Source organism: Nuphar pumila, chromosome 3 (genome assembly GCF_984573655.1).
Source record: "Nuphar pumila chromosome 3, dmNupPumi1.hap1.1, whole genome shotgun sequence".
Taxonomy (NCBI): Eukaryota; Viridiplantae; Streptophyta; class Magnoliopsida; order Nymphaeales; family Nymphaeaceae; genus Nuphar; species Nuphar pumila.
The window spans coordinates 147,459,743-147,486,724 of NC_143251.1; the positions used below are offsets into that span (position 1 = coordinate 147,459,743).

General features: G+C 38.4%; 1 protein-coding gene across 1 annotated transcript in view; it reads left to right on the plus strand.

The window, feature by feature from the left end:
* LOC149844343 (putative methylenetetrahydrofolate reductase (NADH)) overlaps positions 1–26,356 on the plus strand; it is a 36,713-nt gene extending 10,357 nt beyond the window's left edge. Inside the window, exons 7-13 of the mRNA XM_090000513.1 lie at positions 16,014–16,187; positions 16,274–16,374; positions 16,488–16,599; positions 23,975–24,055; positions 24,201–24,378; positions 25,556–25,890; positions 25,985–26,356. Of these exons, the coding sequence (XP_089856639.1) occupies positions 16,014–16,187; positions 16,274–16,374; positions 16,488–16,599; positions 23,975–24,055; positions 24,201–24,378; positions 25,556–25,890; positions 25,985–26,068 (1,065 nt within the window). The 3' untranslated portion in view covers positions 26,069–26,356. The remainder of the gene's footprint in view (positions 1–16,013; positions 16,188–16,273; positions 16,375–16,487; positions 16,600–23,974; positions 24,056–24,200; positions 24,379–25,555; positions 25,891–25,984) is intronic.
* The last annotated feature ends 626 nt before the right edge of the window (positions 26,357–26,982 follow it).

The window sequence follows — 26,982 nt, forward strand, 5'->3', positions numbered from 1 at the left end:
CAGCTTCTGCCCAAAAGTCTTTAGGGACTTGATTTGCTATTAATAAAGTTCTAGTGGTTTCTATAATATGACGATGTTTTCGTTCTGCCAGTCCATTTTGTTGAGGTGTATAAGGACAAGATCTTTGATGTGTGATGCCATGCAATTTAAGATAATTTTGAAAATCTGTGGATAAAAACTCTCCCCCTGAATCTGTGCGAAAAATAGTAATATCATTTTGAAATTTGTTTTTAACCATATTATGAAAAGTTTGAAAGTATGAAAATACTTCAGACTTATGTTTGAGAAAGTACATCCACGTATGTCGGGAGAAATCATCGACAAAAATAACATAGTAAACAAATCCTCCTTTAGAAATTACTGGTGCAGGACCCCAAACATCCGAGTGTATTAATTCAAGTGGTCTTGAAGAGAAAAAGGTTCTGTTCTGAAATGGTAATCTTTTCATTTTGCCGAGAATACAATCTTTACAATCAAATGATTCAGAGTTACAAAATTTCCCTAGATTTGGAAAATGTTGGATTTTGGCTATATGTGGGTGACCAAGTCTCTTATGCCACAGTTCCAACTCTATTTTTTGAATATTATAACAAAAAGCTTTCTTCGGCATTTCCAAAAAATCCATGTAATAGAGTCCTCCTTCTCTATGGCCTTCCCCAATCAGCTTGCCTGACTGGCGATCCTGTACCCAACAACCATGAGAAGAAAAAGAAATATTACGCCCATAATCAAAAATTTGAGATACAGATAAAAGATTTAAATTTAATTTGGGAACATGTCTAATTTCTGGAATAAAAAAATTTTTTGTTTTATAAATTTTTTCAAAATCTCCTATTCCTTCTATTTCAAGAGAAGTCCCATCAGCAGTAAAGACCTTTGACACACTTGTTTTATTTTTAACACATTTGGATAGACTTTGATTATTTGGGGTCATATGAAAAGATGCACCAGAGTCAAGAAGCCAAGAAATTTTACCTAAATCAGAAAAAGATGAGGCTGCTGCGCCGGTTGAAGCTTCAGATGAGGAAGAGGCACCTTTGATGAGAGGCTGAAGGATCTCCATTAGTTGGGCCAGGGAAACTGGTGCATCCTGATCTTTAGGCTCCGATCCAGCAATTGCAGCTCTTTTTTCTCTCAGCTCCTTAAGTTTGGGACATTGTGGCCTGTAGTGTCCCGGTTCATGACAGTGATGACAAATAACTTTCTTCTTATCATAGTCACCATTTTGTCGGTTAAAGTGAGGAGGCCTATATGATCGAACATGATTCCCTGGTCTAGACACGGCTAAAACGGAATCATCTTCAATTTTTAAAGAACCTTTTCGGAGACGATTTTCTTCCATTGTTAACTCTTCAATAGTTTCAACAATAGAAGAAATTTTTCCCCGGTGAAGTAGGGCCGATTTAGTGGTTTCAAATTCCGGCCTTAATCCAGTGATAAACTGGAAAAAATGTTCAACATCGAGTTGTTTCTGACGAAGCTCGATGTCTTCGGCACAATGCCACTTTGGTTCTAAAAGGGAAAGTTCTTCCCAAAGTTCGGACAACCCATTGTAATATTCACGAATAGTTTTGTCTCCTTGTGTCATCATTCGAACTTTTTCTTGGAGGTTGCACACGTGTGCAATATCTTTAAGGGAATACATATTCTTAAGGTATTCCCATGCCTTATCGGCATGATCAAATTTGGCAAGACTTGAGCATTTTTTAATGTCAACGCTATTGATAAGCCATGACATTATCTTCGCATGAGATATTCTCCATTCTTTCCATTTCTTCTCGTATGAGGCAATAGCCTTGATTTTCTCTTCTTCCGATAGAGGGACGTCTTTATCTCCCTCCTTTTTAGTAAGAGATAGCTTAGGTTCCGAATCGGAACCATCCACAATCCCCCATAAGCCTTTTCCCCATATATGGTGCTTCATGATTGAAGCCCATGTTACATAGTTCGTATCGCTTAGTTTCATAGGCATGATGGTGACTTTATCATTGTCATCCATCGATTACAAGGAGAGAAAGAATAGGGATAGAAGAGAAACAAGAAGGAAAATGAGAAAGAAAGAAAAAAAAAACAATACAACAAGATGTGAAATCTTCTCCAATGAAGTGATAAAACACTTCTCTTCAAGTGGCGAACACTTTTGCAAACAGGCACGGAAACCGAGGCAGCTTTTCCTCAAGATTTAGTACTTCCGCGGCTCTGATACCATGAAATGAAATGGGGATCTTCGAAACACGAGCTTTGATTAACAAGAGCAAGTGTCAAGAATGACACTAAAGCATAACCCTTAAAAAGGGTATAACTGGAAACAAAATAAAAATAAAAATGTATTCTTTATTGATATGAAAAACCAATTGCTTAAGAAGCATTGGAGTGAAATACAAGAGGGGCTGCACCCCTTTATATACACAGCTGAAAGAGGACTCAATAGAGCTGTTGAGCACAGTCCAACAGCTCTATTGCTAGTCAAGTCTGGACAGGACTTGACTAGCAACAGTCATTCTAGTTCAAACTGAACTAGATGACATAAAGACAAAAAATAAAAATAAAGGAAAAAAAATACAGAAAAGAAAGAAATTAAAAATGTATTTATATATATAATAATATAATATTATTATATATACATATATGTACAGTTTTACATTTTAACACTGCAACATCCCCACAAGGCTTCTATACGTTGTTGGGTTGACACAGAGATGGCCATCTTCAGAGCTCAGCCTTTGATGTAATACACTCGGAGTGCTGACTGGTTTGCAATTCGTCATCCCGGCTCTTTCTAGAAGATCAAAAGTGTATTTTTGTTGCATGAGTGTCATTGTGTCTTGTTGCCTGTCAACTTCCACACCAAGGAAGTACCTCAACTCCCCTAAATCTTTCATCTTGAAAGTTTTCATTAAAAACTGCTTCATGTCTTGCACATGATTATCTGAGCTCCCAGTGATCACAATGTCATCAACATATATAAGAAGTATAACGATGCCTGTCTTTTGGTAAATAAAGAGCGAGTGGTCCAGAGAGCATCTTCTAAAACCATAGCTTTGAATTTGCATAGAAAAACTTTCAAACCAAGAACGGGACGTCTGTTTCAACCCATACAGATTTCCTTAGTTTGCACACCCAGGCAGTAGGATCCTTTTCGGCATAACCAAGAGGTTTCTCCATATACACTTCTTCCTTTAAAGTTCCATGCAAGAATGCATTTTTAACATCCATCTGGATAAGCCTCCATCCTCGGTCGACTGCTAGGGATATGATGACACGAATTGTACCCATTTTGACTACTGGACTAAAAGTTTCATCGTAATATTCACCATATTGTTGTGTGAATCCCCGAGCAACAAGTCGCGCTTTATATCTGTCAATACTTCCTTCAGGCTTATACTTTGTTTTATAAACTCATTTTGAGCCAACTACATTCTTTCCTTCTGGCCGAGGTACTATTTCCCAAGTCTGGCACTCATAAAGTGATTCCATTTCTTCATTCATAGCTTCAGTCCAATGACGAGATTGAAGAGCTTGATTAAAGCAAGTGGGTTCATCCCGTTTTGTGAGCTGAGACATAAACAACTGAAAATCAAGAGAAAAGGTCTCATAACTCACCCATCGTTGAATAGGATGCCTAATGCGTGACAGCCTTTGAGCCAGATCATTAACGATGCTTTCCACATTCCTCTGCTTTATATTTTTGTCTCGTCTAGTGTATATCTGTCCAGAGAAGCGTTCTACTGAGGTTGGTTCAACACGCATCTGTGAGTCATCCAACCCCCGGCTCAAGCCAAAGGAAGTACAATTCGCCTGACATGTTTCTTCTGTATTAGCAAAAAGATCTGCGCTCATCCATGAATCATATACCTCTACTTCTCGAGATGACAACGCTTCAGAGTCATTTACCTGAAAATTTTGTTCATCAAAAATAACATTCCTAGAGGTCCTAATACATTTTGTAGTAGGATCATAGCATCGATAGCCTTTATATTCATCCGCATACCCAACGAATCTGCACTTAACGGCCTTGTCCTGAAACTTATTTCGCAGAGATGAATCAATATGTACATAACATACACAACAAAAAACACGCAACTCATCATAAGAAGGATGTTGCCCAAATAAAGTATAATATGGAGAGTGCTGATCCAGAAGTGCCATAGGAAGACGATTTATGACATGAACAGATGTATGAAAACCTTCTGTCCAGAGACTAACGGGCACATTGCTATCATGTAACATGCTCATCGCACTCTCGACAATATGCCTGTGTTTTCTTTCCGCAACCCCATTTTGTTGAGGTGTATGAGGATAAGAAACCTGTCGACTTATTCCTTTATCCCGAAGAAAGGCAATAAACTCGTTTGATGAATACTCACCCCCACCATCACATTGTAAGTGCACAATATCACAGGAAAACTTTGTTTTGACCATCGAATGGAATTCTCGAAATACTTGAAAAACTTCATGCTTATGTTTCAAGAAATATATCCAAGTATAACGGGAATAAGAATCAATAAAGATAACATAGTAACGACTACCGGAAAGAGAAGGAATAGGTGCGGGTCCCCAAACATCAGAACAAATAATCTCAAATGGCTTTGAAGCCCTTTTATTAATAATATGAAACGGAAGAACATGGCTTTTGCAGAGTTCGCATGAGGAACATTTATTATTATCTAAAAATGAACATAAACTAGACTCTGGAAGAAGACCATCAGATACAAGACTTTCAACGAAGCCCCGACTACAATGGCCCAAACGACTGTGCCAAATATCTGGCTTATTACAATGAGATGAATTAAAAACTTCCAACGAAGGGAAAAACAAAGACTCTGAAGGCGAAGACACTGAAGAATGCTTGAACGACTTCAACTGGAGGACTGGGGCTGGAGGTGAAGACATTGAGGGAATCTCCTTGAAGACGTACATGTTTCCTTGTCGCTTCCTCTTAGCGAACGTCTCCTTCGTTCGTAGATCCTTAACATAAACAGAAAAGGGAGTAAATTCGACAGAAGAATATATATCGTCAACAAGTTTAGCTACAGAAACAATGTTCTTTTTAATATTAGGAGCAAGGAGAACATTGGACAAGTGAAGTGAGGACTCTGACATAGGGATATGTTGTTAAAATGTATCTCATATATATATATATTCTGTATATTACAAAATACCCGATAGGGGTAGTTTTGTAATTTCACAATAGTTGTTTTAGAAAACAACTATTCTTTTAAATGTATTTTTTCTTTTTCTTTTTTTTTTTCCTTTTATTTTGTGTATTTTTTAAATAACAAAAAGGGGCTCCAACATAGAGTCGTTGGAGCCCCCAACGGTCACAAATGTGACCGTTGGGGGCTCCCAACGACTCCATGGGAGCCCCCTTTTTGGCTCCCCTTTTGAGGCATTTTGCCTCCTCCTCTCTCCTCTTCCTTTTGTATAAATAGGGGTGATCCCCTTGTATATTTTTCATTCTTGAGAGCTTCTCTCTCTTTTCAATAAGAGGCTTTGTATATTGTTGCCTTCTTGAAGGCTTGTGCTTGTGTAGTCCCTTCGTGGACTTGTGGTATTGTCTCTTTTTCATTGTTGTATGTGCTTGTATGCACTCTTTATATTTCCGCAATATCTCATTACATGGTATCAAAGCCACTCGATTCTTGAAGGAAGGGTGTGGTTCGTGTTTTTTCATATCCCATAGATATCTTCTCACTTCTTGGCATCATCATGGAGACAAAAATCGACCTCTCTTTCAAGCTCAATGGAAAGAATTATATGATGTGGGCATCGGCAATGGAAAACAATCTCAAAGGGAAGAAGCTTTGGGGTTTTGTCATGGGTTCCGTTCCGGAACCTAAGCTTATGCTCACAAAGATTGAAGAAGGTCAAGAAAAGGCTCTTGAAGGAGATGCTCGCCTCAAGGCCATTGAAAGTCATCAAAAGGAAGTGGAAGATTGGGAAAGCAATCACGCAAAAATCCTTGCGTGGTTTATGAATAATGTGGAGCTTAAGGTATGTGCTAATATAGCTAAATTCCGTAGAGCCAATGAGGCTTGGTCCTTTATGAAGGGTATGTATACCCAAAAGGATCTTGCAAGAGCATACTTCTTGCAAGAAAAGATTAGAACCACCAAGCAAGGTGATTCTAGCATTCAAGATTATTATAGTGCTTTAAACCCACTATGGGATGAATTGGCTCTCTTAGAGCCAAAATGGGTTTCTATGGAAGACGTTGATTTAAGGCAAAAACAAATGGAACAAGAGCGATTGTTTCAATTTCTTTTTGGGCTTCGTCCCGAATTTGAGCAAGTGAGATCTTCACTTCTCCATAGATCTATTTTTCCTCCTATTGAGGATGCTATTGCCGAAATCACTCAAGAGGAGACAAGGCTTGGCATGAGTAAGCATGTTGATGAAGTCCTTGCCGTATCCAAACCGGGTAATAATGTTAGAGCCTACAAGCCTCCTCATTTTGGGAAACAAGGAAACTACAATGGAGGAAGAAAAATGATTGTGTGTCATTATTGCAATGAGCCGGGTCACATTAGACCCGCTTGTCCTAAGCTTATTGGAACCTTCAAACCTAAAGTGGCTTCTCTTGAGGAAACCACCACCAAAGAAGATGAAGGCAAGAACAATGACATCAAGGAAACTCTTGGACAAATATCTATGGCTCTCCAACAAATGCTAAAAGTTTCTTCCTCCACATCGGGTGCGGCTATTGCTTCATCATCTTCACCCGGTATGTATTCTTGGATCCTTGACTCCGGAGCTTCTTTTCATATGACCCCTCATGAAAATGCACTTGTTGATGTTTGCACCAATTCAAAGGACTCTTGTGTCTCTACGGCCGATGGAACCTTTTTAAAAATTTCAAGTATTGGTTCTTTTAAAGATTCACAAAATTTTTGTGTTCCAAAAGTAAGAGTTGTTCCTAAACTAAATTTAAACCTATTTTCGGTTTCTCAAATTGCCGACCATGGATGTGAAATATCTTTCTTATCTAATGGTTGCTTTGTGCAGGATCTCCGGTCCGAGAAGCGGATTGGGCAAGGTCATAGAAAGGGAGACCTATATTATATGGACCATCTTGATCTCCCTACAAACTTTTTTTGTTCTTATGTCCAAGAAAAAAACATGGCAACTTGGCATAAAAGACTTGGTCATCCAAGTTATTCCAAAATGTATCTCTTTCCTTTTGGAAACAAATTTTGTAAGGAAAAAAAAATTAATTGCAAAGATTGCATTTTTGGAAAAATGAAGTCTATTTCATTTCCAACTAGAACTTTTCTTTCATCAAGGCCTTTTGAATTGGTGCATTCGGATGTTTGGGGGCCTTCTCCGGTTATGTCTAAAGGAGGTTATTCATATTATGTCACGTTTATTGATGATTTTACTCGGTATGTTTGGATTTATTTCCTTAGTCATAAATCGGAAGTATTTACTTTCTTTAAAGATTTTCATAAAAAGGTTCAAAATCAATTTCAAAGTAACATATCTATTTTAAGATCCGATTCCGGTGGCGAATACTTATCTCACGAATTCCAAAAGTATTTAACCCAAAATGACATTTGTCATCAAAAGTCATGTCCTAGGACTCCCCAACAAAATGGCTTAGCGGAAAGGAAACATAGGCATATTATTGAAACCGCTAGAACATTACTTATTTCTAAGAATATTCCAAAGAAGTTTTGGGCCGAAGCCGTCTTAACCTCAATCTATCTAATCAATAGAATGCCCTCTTCTAAGTTAAAAAATGCTTCTCCATATGAAAAACTCTTTAAATTTTCACCCGACTTCAATCGTCTTCGTATTTTTGGTTGCAAATGTTTTGTTCTATCACACAAAAGGGATAAGTTATCTCCAAAAGCAATTGAATGTGTATTTCTAGGATATGGTGAAAATAAAAAAGGGTATAGATGTTATGATTTTAAGAATGATAAGTTATATATTTCAAAAGATGTAACATTTCTAGAAGAAGAAAACGGTTTTGATAAACTAGAAGAAACAAATGAAATTGACTATATATTCTTATATGATCTTATTGATGACATACAAGAAGATTTTCTTGAAAACATTGATGATTCTCGTGAGGTATCCCCTCTTGACATAACACCCTCAAATGATAGTGATTCTAATATAAATATTCATGATAGCGACACCAATATAAATGTTTACTCAAGAAGAAATCAAGAAAATCCTATTAGTGCCCTCGAAAAATACTCTCAAATCTCTGAATCCACTGAGGAACCACAAGTTAGGCATTCTTCTAGAATATCAATACCTCCAAATAAGTTTGTATCCTATGATTCCTTAACTCCCAACTATCGGGCATGTTTAATAACCTTACACTCTTATTTTGAACCGGCACACTATAATCAAGCTAAATCTATACCTCATTGGGTTGAAGCAATGCAAGTTGAACTTGATGCGCTAAAAAAGGCCAATACTTGGGAAATAGTTGATCTACCCTCACAAAAAAAAACTATTGGTTGTCGTTGGGTCTTCAAAGTTAAAACTAAAAGCGATGGCTCTTTAGAACGATATAAAGCTAGATTAGTTGCTAAGGGATACTCCCAAGAATATGGCATTGATTACGAAGAAACATTCGCTCCTGTAGCTCGAATGACCAGTGTTAGGACTTTAATAGCTGTTGCATCAACCAAAAAATGGCCTATTTATCAACTTGATGTAAAAACTGCCTTTTTAAATGGAAGTTTAAGTGAAGAAGTTTATATGGATCCGCCACCCGGAATAAATCTTAAGCAAGGTCAAACTCTTCGGCTTTTAAAGGCATTATATGGCCTTAAACAAGCTCCTAAGGCTTGGTATGATCGTTTCAGTGATATCATGATAAAGTTAGGATTTCACTCTTGTTATACTGACACTGCTCTTTTTGTCAAACATGCAGGTTCTAGTATTGTAATTTTGTTGCTTTATGTTGATGATATGATTATCACTGGGAATGATCAAAATAGTATTATTAATGTTAAAAATATGTTAAAAAATAATTTTGATATGTCTGACTTAGGTTTTCTCAGATATTTTCTTGGAATTGAAGTTGCATATTCTCCTAGAGGATATATTTTGTCACAGATGAAGCTTGCTGCAGATATATGTTCTAAGTCTGGAATTTCCGATGAAAAGAAAATAGAGACTCCCGAGGTTATTAATGCCAAATTGCGGTTGGAGGATGAGGTTCTTCTGGAAGATCCTACACCTTACAGACAACTCATTGGGTCTCTTACCTATTTAACTATCACCAGACCAGATATCACTCATGCGGTTCACTCTGTTAGCCAATTTCAGCATGCTCCTACAACTGTGCATATGAGTGCTGTTCTCCGAATCATCCGCTACATTCGGAATACTATCAATAAAGGGCTATTTCTATCCTCTTCTTCTTCCTTGAATCTTCTTGCTTATACTGATACAGATTGGGGAGGTAATCCCAATGATCGAGTCTCAACTACTGGTTTTTGTGTTTTTCTAGGAGACTCTTTGATTGCCTGGCGATGCAAGAAGCAGCAGAAAGTTTCACTATCATTCACTGAAGCTGAGTACCGGGCTATGGCAACCACGACAATGGAACTTGTATGGCTTCGCAGTTTGCTTAAAGACATGGGAGTTGATATCACCGAAGCCTCAAAGCTTTGTTGCGACAACAAGAGTGCCATCTATATTGCGAGCAATCATACTTTTCATGAGCGTACAAAACATATCGAAATGGATTGCCACTATGTCCGTGACGAATTCTTGCGAGGAACTATTTCTCTTCCATATGTCACTTCAGAATATCAGTTGGCGGACTTCTTCACTAAAGCTCTTCCGGCTCCTCGCTTCATGTTTCTTCTTGGCAAACTTTCCGTCATCTCCCCGTAAAGTTTGAGGGGGGGTGTTAAAATGTATCTCATATATATATATATAATATTCTGTATATTACAAAATACCCGATAGGGGTAGTTTTATAATTTCACAATAGTTGTTTTAGAAAACAACTATTCTTTTAAATGTATTTTTTCTTTTTCTTTTTTTTCCTTTTATTTTGTGTATTTTTTAAATAACAAAAAGGGGCTCCAACATAGAGTCGTTGGAGCCCCCAACGGTCACAAATGTGACCGTTGGGGGCTCCCAACGACTCCATGGGAGCCCCCTTTTTGGCTCCCCTTTTGAGGCATTTTGCCTCCTCCTCTCTCCTCTTCCTTTTGTATAAATAGGGGTGATCCCCTTGTATATTTTTCATTCTTGAGAGCTTCTCTCTCTTTTCAATAAGCGGCTTTGTATATTGTTGCCTTCTTGAAGGCTTGTGCTTGTGTAGTCCCTTCGTGGACTTGTGGTATTGTCTCTTTTTCATTGTTGTATGTGCTTGTATGCACTCTTTATATTTCCGCAATATCTCATTACATATGTGCACTGCCAGTATGATTAATGGAGTGACAAGTTCCATCTCCTGTAACTATACTACCTTTTTCAGAATAAGGCAATAAGTGAGATAACTTACCGACATTACCCGTAACATGAGTGGCAGCGCCAGAATCAACATACCACTCGCCTTGTTCATTTTGCTTGATCGTCATCTGTGACAGTGCTGATAACAAAAGTTGTTGCATATCTGTAGATGGCGCTTTCGTGTCCATAGTAGTAGCTGACTTATTTTCAATTTTGTTTATCTTTCCTCTATTTTGTAGATTAAACCAACAATCAGCTTTCACATGTCCTCTTTTGTTACATAGGAAACAAGTGGGCACTCTCCTCTGATTCCCTGTATTAAAAACACCAGAAATATTAGGTGTAGGCAAGATACCACGACCTCCTTGCCCAAAACGTCCGCGGCCTCTGCCTTCTTGATGCCCTCCATTTCCTCGTCCAAAACCGACAGAAGTGTCCATGGCCAAAACTGAATGAGAACGAATTGATTCATTTTCTTCTGTTCTTTGTTTCATAATCATCTCATGCTGGAGAAGTTTCGCTTGAAGATCGTCAAAAGTAGGCAAGTGAGGAAGGCATGACAAAGCTGTGGTAAACATGTCAAAATCAGGGCCCAATCCATTGAGGAGTTGTTGAACTTTATCTTTATCTGAAATAACACTTCCAATAACCGCCAATTGGTCAGTAATACTCTTCAAGCGGCCTATGTATTCCATGACTGGCATGGAGCCTTTCTTCAAACTTTGAAACTCATTTTTTAAGTACATAACTCGAGCTTAAAGAGTAACCAACACTTCTTGAGACAGTGTTGACGTAATATAAGCAACCAAAGACTGATCCCGCTTCCTCTAGGCTGTATACTCTGGATTCTTAAAGGAAATAGTAATTGTGTCACCCTTCTCATTGGTGGTTTCCTGCAAAATAAACCGTGGTGGTATAGGAACCAAACCATCCAGATGTTCATCGAGATCCTGACTCCGTATAAAAGGAAGTATTTGTCTCTTCCAAGTCAAAAAATTAGAGTGAGTAAGTTTTTCTGTAACAAACTGACTCAAGAAATTTGCAGAGGGATTGGAGGACAAGGTAGATGACGAAGAGTAATCCATATCAATGGGACAACGAATAAACGAACGAGACGAATGAAGAGAAAGAGAAGAAAATTGAAGATCACTTAATTAATCAATAGAACTTTAATAAGGGATGCACCAGTGATATTAATAGACGTAAACCCTCTTTCTTTTTTTTCAGGGTCGAGAATATAGATTGTTATAACTTGCCTATAGGCGTTGCACAAAAATCATTAAATAGTAATAGAAAAGGAAAACTTCTGTAATCAAAGAGGAAATAAATAAAAAAATACTCAATAACTGCAGTAGATTTGTTTGCAATCAAAGAGGGGAAACTGCAGTTAAAGAGGGAAAACTGCAGTCGTTGATGTGAAAACTGCAGACGTTGATGTTGAAGAAGAGAGACAGATGGTGATTGCAGAAGTTACCATAAATCAGAAGTTACCAATGAACAAGAATCAGAAAAAAAAAACGAGTGCAGAAGTTACCGTGAAGAAGGAAGAATGGGCGAGGAAATGTATCAAAACAGTTCCTTCAGAAGTTACCAGGACTCGCTGAACACACGTCTGGTAGGGTTCCGCAACCGAGCTCTGATACCATAAAAGATTCTGTGTGGGCTCAGCCTTCACTGCAGAAACTAAGAAGAGAGAGAGAGAGAAGAGGGAGGTTCACAATGGCTAGGGGCAGCGCACGTTAACCCAACCTCCCAGCCCTAAACATTATAAATAGGGAAAAATACAATAGCTGAAAAAATTACAGACATGCCATTAATGAAATGGCATTGAGCATGTGTTAAAAGTTAAAACATAACGTGCGTATGGATCTGGATCCAGATCCATACGCATACCATATTTTAACATTAAATGAGCTGCGGAATTTAAAAAAAAAATCTTGGGGGGGGGGGGGGCGCTGCCCCCCTATAATAACCCCCCGCCCGTTGACCGCGCAGCGGGACCCGCGGCCCCCCCTTCTATATATATATATATATATATTTGCTGCACCCAAGGTTTTTGAAAGTGCCGCACACCCGCACCCATGTGACATAGATGTGCATTAAGGATAAAATGGTAGTTTGTTGAAGAGCGATGGATGGATAGATGGAGAGAAGTATTTGCACGGTCTGTTTAAATTGAAAGCAGGAAATTAATACTTAAAGAAAAATGTGGAAACTAAATAGACCTAAAAGGGCCCTAAGGAATGGCTAATAGGGTCTTGTTTGGATTACATTGTCTGGAGATCGAACTAGTGTGATTTACAAAGCCATTATGTACCTATGTCATATGGACATGTATAAGGCACACTGAACACGCTATCTTTGACTGCTTTGCCATCAAAAGTATGTATGAGGAGACATCATGGGGGTAATTTTTCGCATGAAATGATATCTCAATGACATCTTGGTGAAATTTTATCTTTTTTCTTGTCAAACACGTCATCAATTATGGCAATTACTACTTTTATCCTCCTCTCCTTTACCTTCACCATCATGCATCTGGTAATGCAACAATCCTTGAAACACAAGATTATTTCAAAAGCACAACAGTCTCACAATGAAAGCCACTAAGGGCATAAAAAAACTACTAAGGCACAATAGCACACACTCACAAGTTATTAATTCCTCAAATGCATAAAATACCCATTAAACAAATAAGGGGCTTAGCCCCATATGTATACACCATCACCACTTGTATCATTAAAGTTTATTTCTCGGAGATATTTGCAAAAAAATATTTTCCTTGAGAAAATCTTGGAAGCTATGAATAATAAAAAAACAAAAAAACAATAGGTTTTATTGTATTTTTCTTGCAAGATTATAAAGAAACAATTATAAAAGGTTTTAAAATATAAAATAAACAAAAATGATACTTAAAATATAAAACAAAGATGTTGTATGAAAATCTCTGGATTATCTCGGGAAAATATTCTGAAAATATTGTGACATTTTAGGTTGTGGCTATATTTTGAAAATCTTGTAAAAATATCAGCTGATCTTGAAATACCGATAATATTGGCAATATTTTCAAAATATCGGCGATATCGGTGGGAGGTTCCTAGCTCTTAGAGGAGTCTAATGGCTACTTGAGCTAGCCGTTAGGCTCTCCTAACTGTGAGGAGACCTAACTACCAAAATTCCCTTCATGGGCATATAAAATACAAAAAATTAAAAAAGAAAAATATGCAAAAAAGAAAGAAGAAAGAAAAAAATACATAAGAAAAGAAAGGAAAGACTACATATGCAAATGTCCTATAATTCAGTCTACACACAAATTATATATATATATATATATATATATATATATATTCTACAATCAATTGTACCTACAATTGAGTTGGAATCTCATGATGTGAGTTGTCTTAACTCAATCTAACCCCATAGATGTGTTCAACATGCTCGATTTAGTAGGAATCAACCCTTGGACGATGTTTTTTAACGAAAAAACATGCTTTTATGAGTTGGAAAAAATCGATGCATTCATAGCCATTGATTTTTGGATCATCGAAAAAACATGTCTACAGGTCGGATTCAACAATCCAAAAGCTGGCTCCCACTAAATAAAACATGTAGATCACATCTACAATGTTAGATGTGGACAAAAACAGTGTTTTCTAAGTCAATTATATTTACAATCGACTGTAGCAAACTTTATCCCTCTCTCTTTCTATATATAATCGGCAATTTCTCGATTTTTTTTCAAAGAGTTGTTTTCTTGAAAAATATCAGAAGTTTTAAAATTTGAAAAAATTGCAAAGAATAATAAAAACAAGACATAATAGGTCTTATAGTATTTTTCTTGCAAAAATATAAAGAAACAATTAAAAAAGTTTTTAAAATATAAAAGATACTTAAAATATATAAAAAAGATTTTTTGAAAATCTTGAGACTATCTTGGGAAAATATCGCTATAATATCGCAATTTTTTATGTTCTTGGGAAAATATTGGCTGACCTTGAAGTAGGGATAATATCGCGACATTTTCAAAATATCAGTGACCACACACACACACACACACATATATATATGTATGTATGTATGTATGTATGTATGTATGTATGGATGGATGGTAACACATCTTCCCTTTCATCATCAATATCATCCCTAATGTTTGTATTCTTCTTCTCTTTCATAATCTTCTTCTGCCCTTTTTGTCCATCTTTTTCACATCATAATCTTTTCTTTCATCATCCATCATTTTCTTTATCTGTTTATTTTCACCACCATCACATTTGTCTCTTTTTTCAGTTCACCACCATCCTAAGTCTCTCTCATCATCATCATCAATCATCTATGCCATCTGACTCTATGGTGGTCAAATAACATTTTTGAGATTAAGAACACAAATAGGTTGGATATGGGTCACTGCACCTAACTTTTAAAGAGAGCTCTAGTTTCCTATCCACATTTGACTCTAATCTCACAGTGAACTCCTGGATTTTGTTATGATCTAAGTCCATGAAGCACTGGATCCACTGAATATGGTAAAATCTATTGGTTTTCATCAGTTGCATCTAATTCTGGCCTGTATCTGAATAGACCATGCCATATTTGTTCTGAATCTGTCCCAGATCCAAGTACTATTGGAGCTGATAGCATCAATGGAATCTGGTTTAGACGGTTCCAGAACTCTGATTACTTTGCACCCCAGTGGAGATTGCCATTTAATGCCATTGAGTACAATTTTCTGACCATACAACCATCAAATGATTTGAATAATCTAGCATCCCATTAGCCATGCTTTCTAATTGGATGGTGTGAAAATAGCAGGTTGGCTAGGTCTAGGACTCTAGGGACACATTTGGTATTTGTTATCTTTGTCATGTATTATTTTGTAAATATGCATAGTTTAGTTCTTTTAGTCATTGAATGTACACATTAGGGGCACTTTTGTCTTTGTTTCATTCTTGTCTGTGTAATCTCGATAAAATAGAATGTGTGTATACTTCCTTTTGCTCTCTTGATAAAATAGAATGAGGTTTTGACCAGAGTTACCAGTCGAGGAAGCGGGAGCGGGAAGCGAGGCACTTTCAAAAATTTAGGAAGCGGGGAAGCGTGGGACCACTTAGAAGAAAATTATGAACCGTCTCGGAAGCGACCTAGGAAGCGAACCGGAAGCGAGGGGGAAGCGCGCTTCCCACAAAAGGGGGACGCTTCCCCACGCATTTCGGAAGCGTGACGTTTCGCGCTTCCGAAGCGTGTATCGGGGAAGCGCGCTTCCCCATATGCCTAGGCGCTTCCGGTAACTCTGGTTTTGACCCTCCACTCCATCATTCCTGATATGAATGCTTCGAAGGTCAACCCTTTGAAGATATGGTTGGGAATGATGGGGACACCACTCCTGTTTCACATAAATTGAAGCATATCCAAATTGATTGCTGCAGGGATCCCTTCTCTATGATCCTTGTTCCAATTGATTTCACTGAACATTGTAAAAAACTGTCCGTGAACAAAAATTTATATACTTGAGGTTGAATGTTTCTCATCTCCCTTTCATTTTTGTTTCTAAATTAACATATGCATGCATCCAATGTCATGTATAGATACCGGATGAGATAAAGGTTGCCCTGGAGCCAATTAAAGACAATGAAGAAGCAGTCAAGGCTTATGGTATACACCTTGGAACTGAAATGTGCAGGAAAATTTTGGCTCATGGTATCAAGACACTTCATCTGTATACACTAAACATGGAGAAATCAGCTCTAGCCATATTGATGGTGACTGTTTATTGAGTTCATTAATTTTTAACAGTTAGTGTCTTTTTGGTTCCGCCTCCATCTCATGAGATCAACATGTGCTCCAGAATCTTGGTTTAATCGATGATACAAAGATTCATAGATCCTTACCGTGGAGGCGTCCGACCAATGTATTCCGCTCCAAAGAGGATGTCCGGCCTATTTTCTGGTATCTTTGTTATTTACAGACCATATCGATTGTAGTTATATTGGATTGCTCTGAGATCTTTTATGATAGATTTTTTTAATGAAACTGACATTTCATGCATTTTATTATGTCAGGGCAAATCGTCCGAGGAGCTATATATCCAGAACTGTTGGATGGGATCAATATCCACGTGGGCGATGGGGTGATTCACGGAATCCTTCTTATGGAGCACTGGCTGATTATCAAGTAGGTGGATTTAATGTAACTGTATTTATGTACTCAAGTTTTTGACTGTTATCAGGTAGGTGGATTAATATAACTGTATTTTTGAGTTTTTGACTGTTATATGGCTGCTTTAGTGGTCAATTCTGTTTTACATTTGGAGTGGGAACAATTTCTCATTCTTTCTTATATGGAGCCATTTGCAGTTATAATTTTGTATTAAAGATATGATACTTGGCTGTGTAATCAGAAAAATAATTTTTCATTCTGAACTTGACTACAACAAACATGGAATTAGAGGTTAACTGTCTAAGGAGAATACAAAATCCAATTGGTATCAGACTTACTGTTGGCTGTACGGGTATGTGACATATCATGTTCAGGTTCAACATGTAGCCACTGCCTCAAATAGTTTGGAGTACCATGGCCAGTTAAGATTGGTGCCTGAGAATATGAAGGTTGGCAGGATGTCACAAGTTCAAAACCCAAGGGTGCATGTCCGAAGCTGGTGTACTCCCTGGTGGGAAAGGGGACCTGGGGTTTTATGCCAATGAACTCGATGAGAGACAGGTTTTCCCTGGTTATCTTAAAAAAAGAGAAAAAGATTGGTGCCTGCCAATACGAATGAGGGTGTCAATGGTTTGGGTATGCCTTGATCCTGACTCGTATCAGATCTGGTAGGGTCTGGATTTGGCAACACAGAAAGCGGTCCAATTAGTTATTCAGGTCGGACCAGGTCTGATTAGCATACTGATCTAGGTATGGTTTATGAAATTTCATACCAATGGTGCCCGACCTAAGTCTAGGGATGGCGGTGGCCAGGGGAAAACGGGGCCCCGCCTCGCCCCGTTTAGACCGGGGATAGAGGACATGAAACGGGGAATGGACCAGGGATGGAGGTTAAAATCAAAACCTGTGCGGGGATGGAGGCGGGGATGAACTTACTCTTTCCCTTGTCCCGCCCCACCCCGTCTACCCTTATACATATTATAAAATCCTATATATATATATTTCTAACCCTAACATAAAACCCTTTTTCCTTCCTCTAACGAGCCACGCGAGATCCCATTTCTCTCCTCTCCTTCCTCTAACGGCGGAAGGCGGCAGCGGCGGAAGGACCGTAAAAATGGGGCTCTGCCCCTCGCTGTTAAATATGTATATGTAAATGAATATATTTCTGTACTGTATTGTACCACTTGTACAGCATACTGTACTGTATTGTACTACTGTACTGTATTGTACAGCATACTGTACTGTATTGTACTATTGTACTGTATTGTACTATTGTACTGTATTGTACCACTCGTACAACATATAAATATCAATGGAAAGGGGAGAAGATATCATTGCCGCCCAACATTTTTTTTCTCTCTTCCCTCTTACCTCTCTCTCTATCTCTTGCTACGATAGTAAGGTGACTCCCACATCTGATTTCTCACATGGTATCAAAGCCAAGGGCGTGGTAATCACGATCATCTGGAAGGCCCCTAAGGACCTTGACTTGCGTTTTTGGGCGTTCTCAAGGAAAGTGTTTTTTTTTCATCTTTTCTCTGTTGTTTCTCCGTTGAATCTCTATATTTCGACGTCGTTTCTTCATTTCCTCATATCGTGCATCTTTTCCTTCTTACATATTCTGTTATCCCCAATTTTATCAACCCTAATTTTTGTTTTCCCCAAATTTGGGAACCCTCATTTCTCAAAAGTGCCTCTTTTCTCAAACTTCTTGTGATTTCTTATCTATTTCTTGCAATATAGTTGATAAATCATACATTCTGCACGATTAACTAAAAAAATCGTGATTTCCAAAACTCAAAAATTTCTGTCCGTACGGTTCTGTCCGTACAACCTACGAATTTCTGTCGTGCTGTTTGATTCATCTTTGATCTTCTTCCTTATGGATTCTAAAATCAGCCCCGGATTTCTTTCTCAACTTGTTTCTCACAAATTAACTCATGATAACTACTTACTTTGGAAACGCCAAATTCTGCCGTTTATCCGAAGTCATGGTCTTTCCGGGCATCTTGATGGGGGATCACCCGCCCCACCTATGACTATTACGCAAGAGGTAACTGGTAATGATGGGAAGGTGAGTTGCATTGTTATTCCAAATCCTGCGTATGATGTTTGGTTTCAGAAGGACCAATCTGTGGTTGCCTATTTGACTGCCACGTTATCTGATCGTATATTACAAACTATCTCTGACCATTTTACTGCTGCAGAACTATGGAGACATCTTGCTCACTCTTATTCACAGGTTTCTGAATCACGTGCACTTCAACTGAAATGGCAGTTCCAATCTATGCGAAAGGGAACTAAGACCATTACTGAATTTCTAGGGGATATCAAAATTATCATTGATCAGTTGGCCGCTATTGGATATCCTGTTTCTGACAGAGATGTTGTTCAGCAGGTATTGGGAAGCCTTGGGCCCCAATATCGTATGTTTTGCACTGCATTACAGGTTGCCTCTACACTTCCATGCTTTGAGGATTTACAGGCCAAACTCCTACAGTATGAAGTTAGTTTGACTCAAGATCATCTTATTGATGATCCTCATCCTGTCATGTTTACATCTGGGTCTACCTCATTTCGTCCACCTGCTGCTCATATGGGCCGTGGAGGACTCCTTCCTACTCCTACTGCTCCACCTGCCACTAGAGGTACCCGTGTCCCTACTTGCTTCCATTGCAACAAGCGTGGCCATGTGAAAGCAGATTGTTGGCACAACCCACAGAATCGCAACAAGGCAGGGAGGCCAGGACCAAGAGCTGGACAGATGAATGTTAGACAGTTTCAGGGGCAGCCGCAGGGAAATTTTCGAGCACATCAGGGTACTGATCAGGGACAGAATGCAGGGTTGCCACATGATGTGCAACAAATTCTGATGACTGCATTTAACAACATGAATTTGCGTTAGAATGATGATGGAGTTTGGTATATTGATTCTGGAGCAGCCGCACATGTTACTTCTGATGCAGGTAAACTTTCCAACATGGTTCCTTATATTGGCACTGGCACTATTGTCACGGGAGATGGTTCCCACCACCCTATTTCTCATACTGGAAATGCATCTCTCTCTTTGTCACAATCTACACTACCATTGAAAAATGTCTTACTCACTCCTGCCATTGAGAAAAACATTTTATCTGTTTCTAAATTGGTTGATGAAACAAATTCATCCATGGAATTTACTCCGTCTTCTGTTTGTCTTAAGGACCTTCGAACCAAGAAGATGCTCGCTAAGGGTGAACGACGCGGAAACATGTACGTCTTCGAAGCAGCCCCCGGGACTTTGAAGACGTCATCTACCGTGTCTCCATCTTTTCCTGCTTATTTGAGTCAGTCTTCTTCTGTTATGCAATGTAATAAGCCAGTTTCTTGGCATCGTCGGTTAGGTCATTGTAGTCAAGGGTTCCTTGACAAATTGTCTTCTCAGGGTTTTATTCCCAAAGTCAAATTAGATCATAAGTGTCCTAGTTGTAATGTCTGCAAGAGTCATGTACTTCCCTTTCAAAGTATCAATAAAAGAGCTTCCAAGCCATTTGAAATTATTCACTCTGATGTTTGGGGCCCAGCTCCTGTTTCATCTCTATCTGGCTCTCGTTATTATGTGTTATTTCTTGACTCTTTCACTCGTTACACTTGGATTTACTTTATGAAATCTAAATCTGAAGTGTTCAAACTTTTCAAACAATTCCATGCTCTTGTTCAGAACCTTTTCAATTCAAATATCACTTATTTCCAGTGTGATGGTGGTGGAGAATACATATCTCATGATTTTAGTGAATATTTAAAGGACCATGGCATCACACGTAACTCCTCTTGTCCTTACACTCCACAACAGAATGGAGTAGCAGAACGTAAGCATCGGCATATTGTTGAAACCGCGTTAAGTATGATGCACAATATTGATATTTCTTTCTCTCTTTGGACTGAGGCCTTTCACACTGCAGTGCATATCATTAACAGGTTGCCTATGGAATTATTAGGAGATCAGTCTCCTTATTATTTGCTTCACGGTTCTCACCCTTCCTATGATGATTTGCATGCTTTCGGATGCATTTGTTATGTCCATGTGGATCATTCTTTACGTAACAAGTTTCAGGACAGAGCAGTTCAGTGCAGATTTCTGGGATATGCCGATGGGTATAAAGGATATAGATGTTATGATCCTATTTTGGGTAAGATTAAGGTGTCTAGAAATGTTGTTTTTGATGATGATCATTTCAGCACTTGTGATACTTCTCAGGTATATGAGCAAACTACTTATGATCCATGGCTTTGTGATACTTTGCTATATGACTCTATCAGAGATCCTGTTGTTGATGAACCAATTCAGTTTGAAGCAGACAACTCCATCATCCAGGATGCACCTTCACGGTTTTCAGGTTTGGTTTATGCCCGTCGAGGAGCCCCTTCAACTCCATCTCACGAGGCTCCCCCTCTTCGACGATCCACACGTGAAAGGCATCCTATCCATCGTTGGGTTAGTTACAACAATTTTTCTCTTGACTTTCAGTTGTTTCTAACCAATGTGGCCAAAGAGAAAGAGCCGTCTACTTTCCATCAGGCAGCCCATTCTCGAGCTTGGGTTGAAGCTATGAACGAAGAAATGGCAGCACTTCATGAATGTCATACATGGGATATTGTTCCTCGACCTGTTGATAGAAATGTTGTTGGTTCCAAATGGGTTTACAAGATCAAGCGTAAACCAGATGGTAGCATTGAAAGATATAAAGCTCGCCTTGTTGCACGCGGATTCACACAACAATATGGGCAAGATTATGAGGAAACTTTTAGCCCTGTTGTCAAAATTGGCACCATTCGTGTGATCCTCACTTTGGCACTTCAGCATGGTTGGTCTCTTAGCCAGTTGGATGTCAAGAATGCGTTCCTACATGGGGACTTGAAGGAAGAGGTGTATATGGAGCAACCTCCTGGATATAGTGAACATGATGCGGCTACATGGGTTTGTAAATTGAGAAGGTCTCTTTATGGTTTAAAACAGGCATCTCGGTCTTGGTTTGAGAGTTTCTCCATGGAAATTCAGCAGCATGGCTTTTCTAAGAGTATACTTGATCATTCTTTATTTATGTATAAGAATGATCATGTTACTACTTGGGTTCTTATATATGTTGATGACATCATTATCACTGGGAGTGATAATGCACATATTGCCTTGGTCAAGTCTTTACTCATGGCCAAATTCAAGATGAAGGACTTAGGCCCATTGCGATACTTCTTGGGAGTTGAAGTCGATAGACAAGATGATCGACTCACTCTAAGTCAACACAAGTATACTCTTGACATTCTTCACACCACTGGTATGATTAATTGTAAACCTCTCAGCACCCCATCTGTCTTAAATCATAAGTTTAGTGCAAAAGAAGGCCAATTATATCATGATTCCACTTTATATCGCCGCATTGTTGGTATGTTGCAATATCTTACATTTACAAGACCTGACATTGCTTATGCTGTAAATCAAGCATCTCAGTTTATGCATGCTCCCACTGATTGTCATATGGAATGTATTAAGCGTATTCTCAGATATCTGAAAGGGACTATTGGAGATGGATTGCTCTATCACAAAGATGAAAGCTTCACTACAGGACACCGTTTACTTACATATTGTGATGCAGATTGGGGTGGGGACCCTGATGAGCGTAGGTCGGTTTCAGGATATTGTGTTTTTATTGGCCCAAATATTGTCACTTGGAGTAGTAAGAAACAAAAGGCCATTGCTAAATCCAGCACTGAGGCAGAGTACAGGGCAATGGCAGCAGGGACAGCTGATGTCACTTGGGTACGGCATCTTCTTCAAGAGTTGAATGAACCTATCTCTTCCTCTCTGCTTTTATGTGATAATCAAAGTGCCATTAATATTTCTTTTAACCCTATTCATCATTGTCGCACGAAGCACATTGAGATTGATCAGCATTTTGTTAGACAAAAGATTGAAACAGAAGAAATTGAGGCTTCGTATGTCAGATCAGAAGACCAAGTAGCAGACATCTTCACCAAAGGATTGGTTAGTCATCAATTTTGGTTACTTAAGGGCAAGTTGAGCATGATTGAAGATCATCCTCAACTTGAGGGAGGCTGTTAAATATGTATATGTAAATGAATATATTTCTGTACTGTATTGTACCACTTGTACAGCATACTGTACTGTATTGTACTACTGTACTGTATTGTACAACATACTGTACTGTATTGTACTATTGTACTGTATTGTACTGTATTGTACTATTGTACTGTATTGTACCACTCGTACAACATATAAATATCAATGGAAAGGGGAGAAGATATCATTGCCGCCCAACATTTTTTTTCTCTCTTCCCTCTTACCTCTCTCTCTATCTCTTGCTACGATAGTAAGGTGACTCCCACATCTGATTTCTCACACTCGCCCCATTTGGACCGATAATGGAGGACATGAGACACGGATTGGACCGGGGATGGAGGGTAAAATTTTGAGATGGGGCGGGGATGGAGACCTTGTCCAATGCCTCGCCCCGGTCCACTGCCATCCCTACCTGAGTCCCGATTAATATCTGCATTTTTCACTGTAAAATACTAAAACGTATAAAAAAAAGTATTTTACATGGTATGGTTTTGTCTTTGGTAGGTCCAGTCAGACTCAGACCTGGATCCAGTACCAGAACCTCACCATCGGATCCAGGACTGGACCCACCTGGGTCCAGTGAAGATCAGACCTGTTAATGCCCCAAGTATGAAGCTAACTGCTTGCATTTAGAGCATAAATAACATAAAATGTTAGATTGAGATAACTGAGGTACTTAGCACAGTGATAAGCTCCCAATATAGAGTCTGAATAGAAAGAGGGTTGCATCAGTTAGTTGCAGCTTAATCTGAAGTTATTTTGTTCTATTGCTGAGCATGTCATCTACTCTTATTCTTCAGCCAAAGTAATGACAAACTTATCAGTGAACAGGTTTTCTAACTGCTCAAATTCTCCATTGATTCTTTGTTGGACCAAATCACCCAACATCTGTGGAAAATCTGATTATCCCCATTAGTAGTATGCGACCATGCTGAGAAGAATGATACTGTGATAAACTCTATTTGGTTACTTGTTCTCTGTTTTCTCCCCCTTCTTTTAGGGGGTTGAAGGAAGCTATTCTCTTTATGTGGCATTTTTTAGCAGCTGTTTTTTTCAGGAATCAGTAGGTCTTCATTTTTTTTCTGTAGCTTGTTTCAGTTGTGAGCCGTGACCGATTTTGTCAGAACACTCAGAATTTATGCCATTTGTTTCTTTTCACAACTGTATACAAGTATTATCAGGAAATAAGCTTTAACATCATCTTGTTGTTCATTTAATTGTGTAATCTCGCTATTATTGAATCTTGACCAATGAACTCTATGTTGATGCTAGTTCATGCGTCGTCGTTCACGTGACAAGAAACTCCAAGAGGAGTGGGGTGTCCCATTGAAATCTTTTGAAGATGTTCACGAGGTAATTTTCTAGGTCATAAGTGACTGATAAATGTGACACTTTTTTTCGCCTTTTTTTTTTCAAAATTATGGTTTTTTATTTTAGCTTTAGAACTTGAGTGAGTGATGGAATAGATATGACCAATTTTACATTTTGTTGATTTTAGAGATTCATAAACTATTGCCTTGGGAAAATTAAAAGCAATCCTTGGTCAGAGTTAGATGGGCTTCAGCCAGAGACAGCAATGATAAACGAAGAGCTGGATAATGTTAACTCAAAGGGTTTTCTTACAATTAACAGCCAACCAGCAGTCAATGGGGAAAAATCTGATTCTCCTTCTGTTGGTAAGCAAAAGTATACTTATGTACTTGCGGTTGTGAGTATGTACACAGTCGCATGCTGATGCTCATACTTGCACAGACATTCACATTTTTCTGTTATTGCCTCGTCTTTTTTCTGGATGGTCCACTGTATGCTTATTTTCTGAGAATTCATTTTTGCCAACCTTACAATTGTTTGTTTTAGCATCAAGGTATTATTTGAATTCTGAGATTCTCTCAAGTAGGATAGGAAATAGAAACTTGAGCATCATCTACTTAATTTATACTAGTTTTTTCCAAGTATCCGTCCATCAGATCTCTACCTCCAAGATTGATGCAAGAAAATGACAAAAGGGACCAAGTGACATGAGCTTTTCTTGATCTGTTGATAGGAATATTCTTCTACCTTTTGAGTTTTGACCCAAATGTGTGTGTGTTGGGGTGGGGGGAGTGGAAGGGTGTTCTAGATGTGAGCATGGATATGTAGGTATGGTTGTGGTATTTTTTGAGTTATTATTCATTGGCAACACATTAGTGTAGTTATTCATATGGAACTCATTAATATACTTTTGAGTGATCTAGCCGCAGAACTTGTGCTTCCTTGAGGATGCCATCTAAGATTTAATTTCATCATTGGTTTCTCATGCGAAATCTTAGCTAGAGATCCATTTAATAGTAAAATGAGCTCCTAGACATATATCATCTTATAAAAATTAAAGGCATTACTAGGATGACTATAATACATCTCTACCTTGAATATCTTACAAATTTGTCATATTAAGCTGATAGAACTTACTTTGTTCAACTCTTAATGTTTTCCTGGTGAAAACACAAGTAGAAGTTTTTGTTTAGAACACATCATTTCATGCTTCTAAACTGGTTATGCTTCCAACTAATTTATTTTAGCTTCATCCTTGGTCTTCCTTCCACATCTTGAAAAAAGCTTCCCTAACATATGGTGTATGTGATATGTGATGTTGATTGTCTGATTCTGTTTTGGGCATTTTAATTGCATTGACGAAACTAACACCATTTTTCAAAAGCTTTCTATTCAGTCGGACATTTTTTACTTCAGTTGAACTATGACACAGGATCACCTCAAATCTGTTTGGCAAGCACCATTCCTCCATGTTAATATGTTTTTACTGTTGCTCTTGCCAACTCTGTGTGTGTGAGGCTTAGCTTCATTCTTCTTATTCAGGATGGGGTGGACCTGGTGGATATGTTTATCAGAAGGCCTATCTTGAGTTCTTCTGCTCTCCAGATAAGTTGAGCGCACTGGTTGAAAAATGCAAAGGATTACCTTCTCTTACCTATATAGCTGTGAACAAGGATGGTAAAAGCATATCAAATGTAGGACCAAGTGATGTAAATGCAGTAACTTGGGGTGTCTTCCCAGCAAAAGAAATCATCCAGCCTACTGTTGTAGATCCTGCCAGCTTCATGGTTTGGAAAGATGAGGCATTTGAGATTTGGACAAAGGGGTGGGCTTGCCTGTTTGTAGAAGGTGATGCCTCGAGGCAAATACTAGAAGAGGTATCACTGATTGTGTTCCATTTCGTTATCTGTTTCAATTTCACTTAGCTGGTAATTGGCAGATGTGCTAATTGCAAAATGTTGTCATGGACAGGTACGAAAGAGCTATTTTCTAGTCAGCCTGGTGGACAACGACTATGTGAACGGAAATCTCTATGCAGCTTTTAAGGACATATGATAACACACGGTGGCTGAGGGATGCTTCAGAAGTATGTTGGGAATTTGTATGTCCGAACCATCAAAATATCAGATCAGGTCCATGCTTCTTTAGAAGCAAAGACTTGTAACTGTTTTCTGTTCAGCGTGCTTTCTATGCAAGATTTTGATTTTTTCTCTCATTGAGATGGATGTTCCAAGTTATTTCTGTGCTAATTGAGGATTGTAATCAGATAATCATACGATCAGCAGAAATGCAAGTATATTCAATAAAGAGCCGCAACCACATGCTGCATATCATTCTTGTTAATGACATGCATCCTTGGTCAGCTGTGATATGCTATTTGTCGCTTGCTCGTTAACCTTAAGTAGACAACTTATTAGATTGTAATTGGTTTTTGCCTCATCACACTGGAATGCAAAGGCACTGAATAAGTGAAGTTAGCGAACCTTGGTGAGATGCCACATTTATGAGCTTGGAGTGCTTGGCCCAAAGTGAGGTGCCCCAGTTTCTGAGCTTGGAGTTCTTGGTCGAATGTTGGGTTAAATCAACACTATTCCTTTTGGCATGATGGGTTGGATCTGCTATATTGGTTCAAGAGTTTATTTTATTATTGCATAGCAAGATTTTTAAAGGTAAATGCCATCTTGCTGGTGCATATGGATATTCTCAATGCTACTTTAGTTCGTCATGAGTAAGTTTGTGCGATATCTAAATGTGCATTGACCTTTTTATTTTCAATCAGGCTGGGCATGCAATAGACGTACACAATTCAAGAACCTTTCATGGATGTTAACAAGTTTGCTATGAATTTATTCTCGTAACAAGTTTAAAATTGATATGCTGATTTCATGTATTAATTGTTATTATTTTGTCCGTTTTAGCAATTTTATAAAAAATAACTTACACATTAATTGATCATACTTTGGAAATGT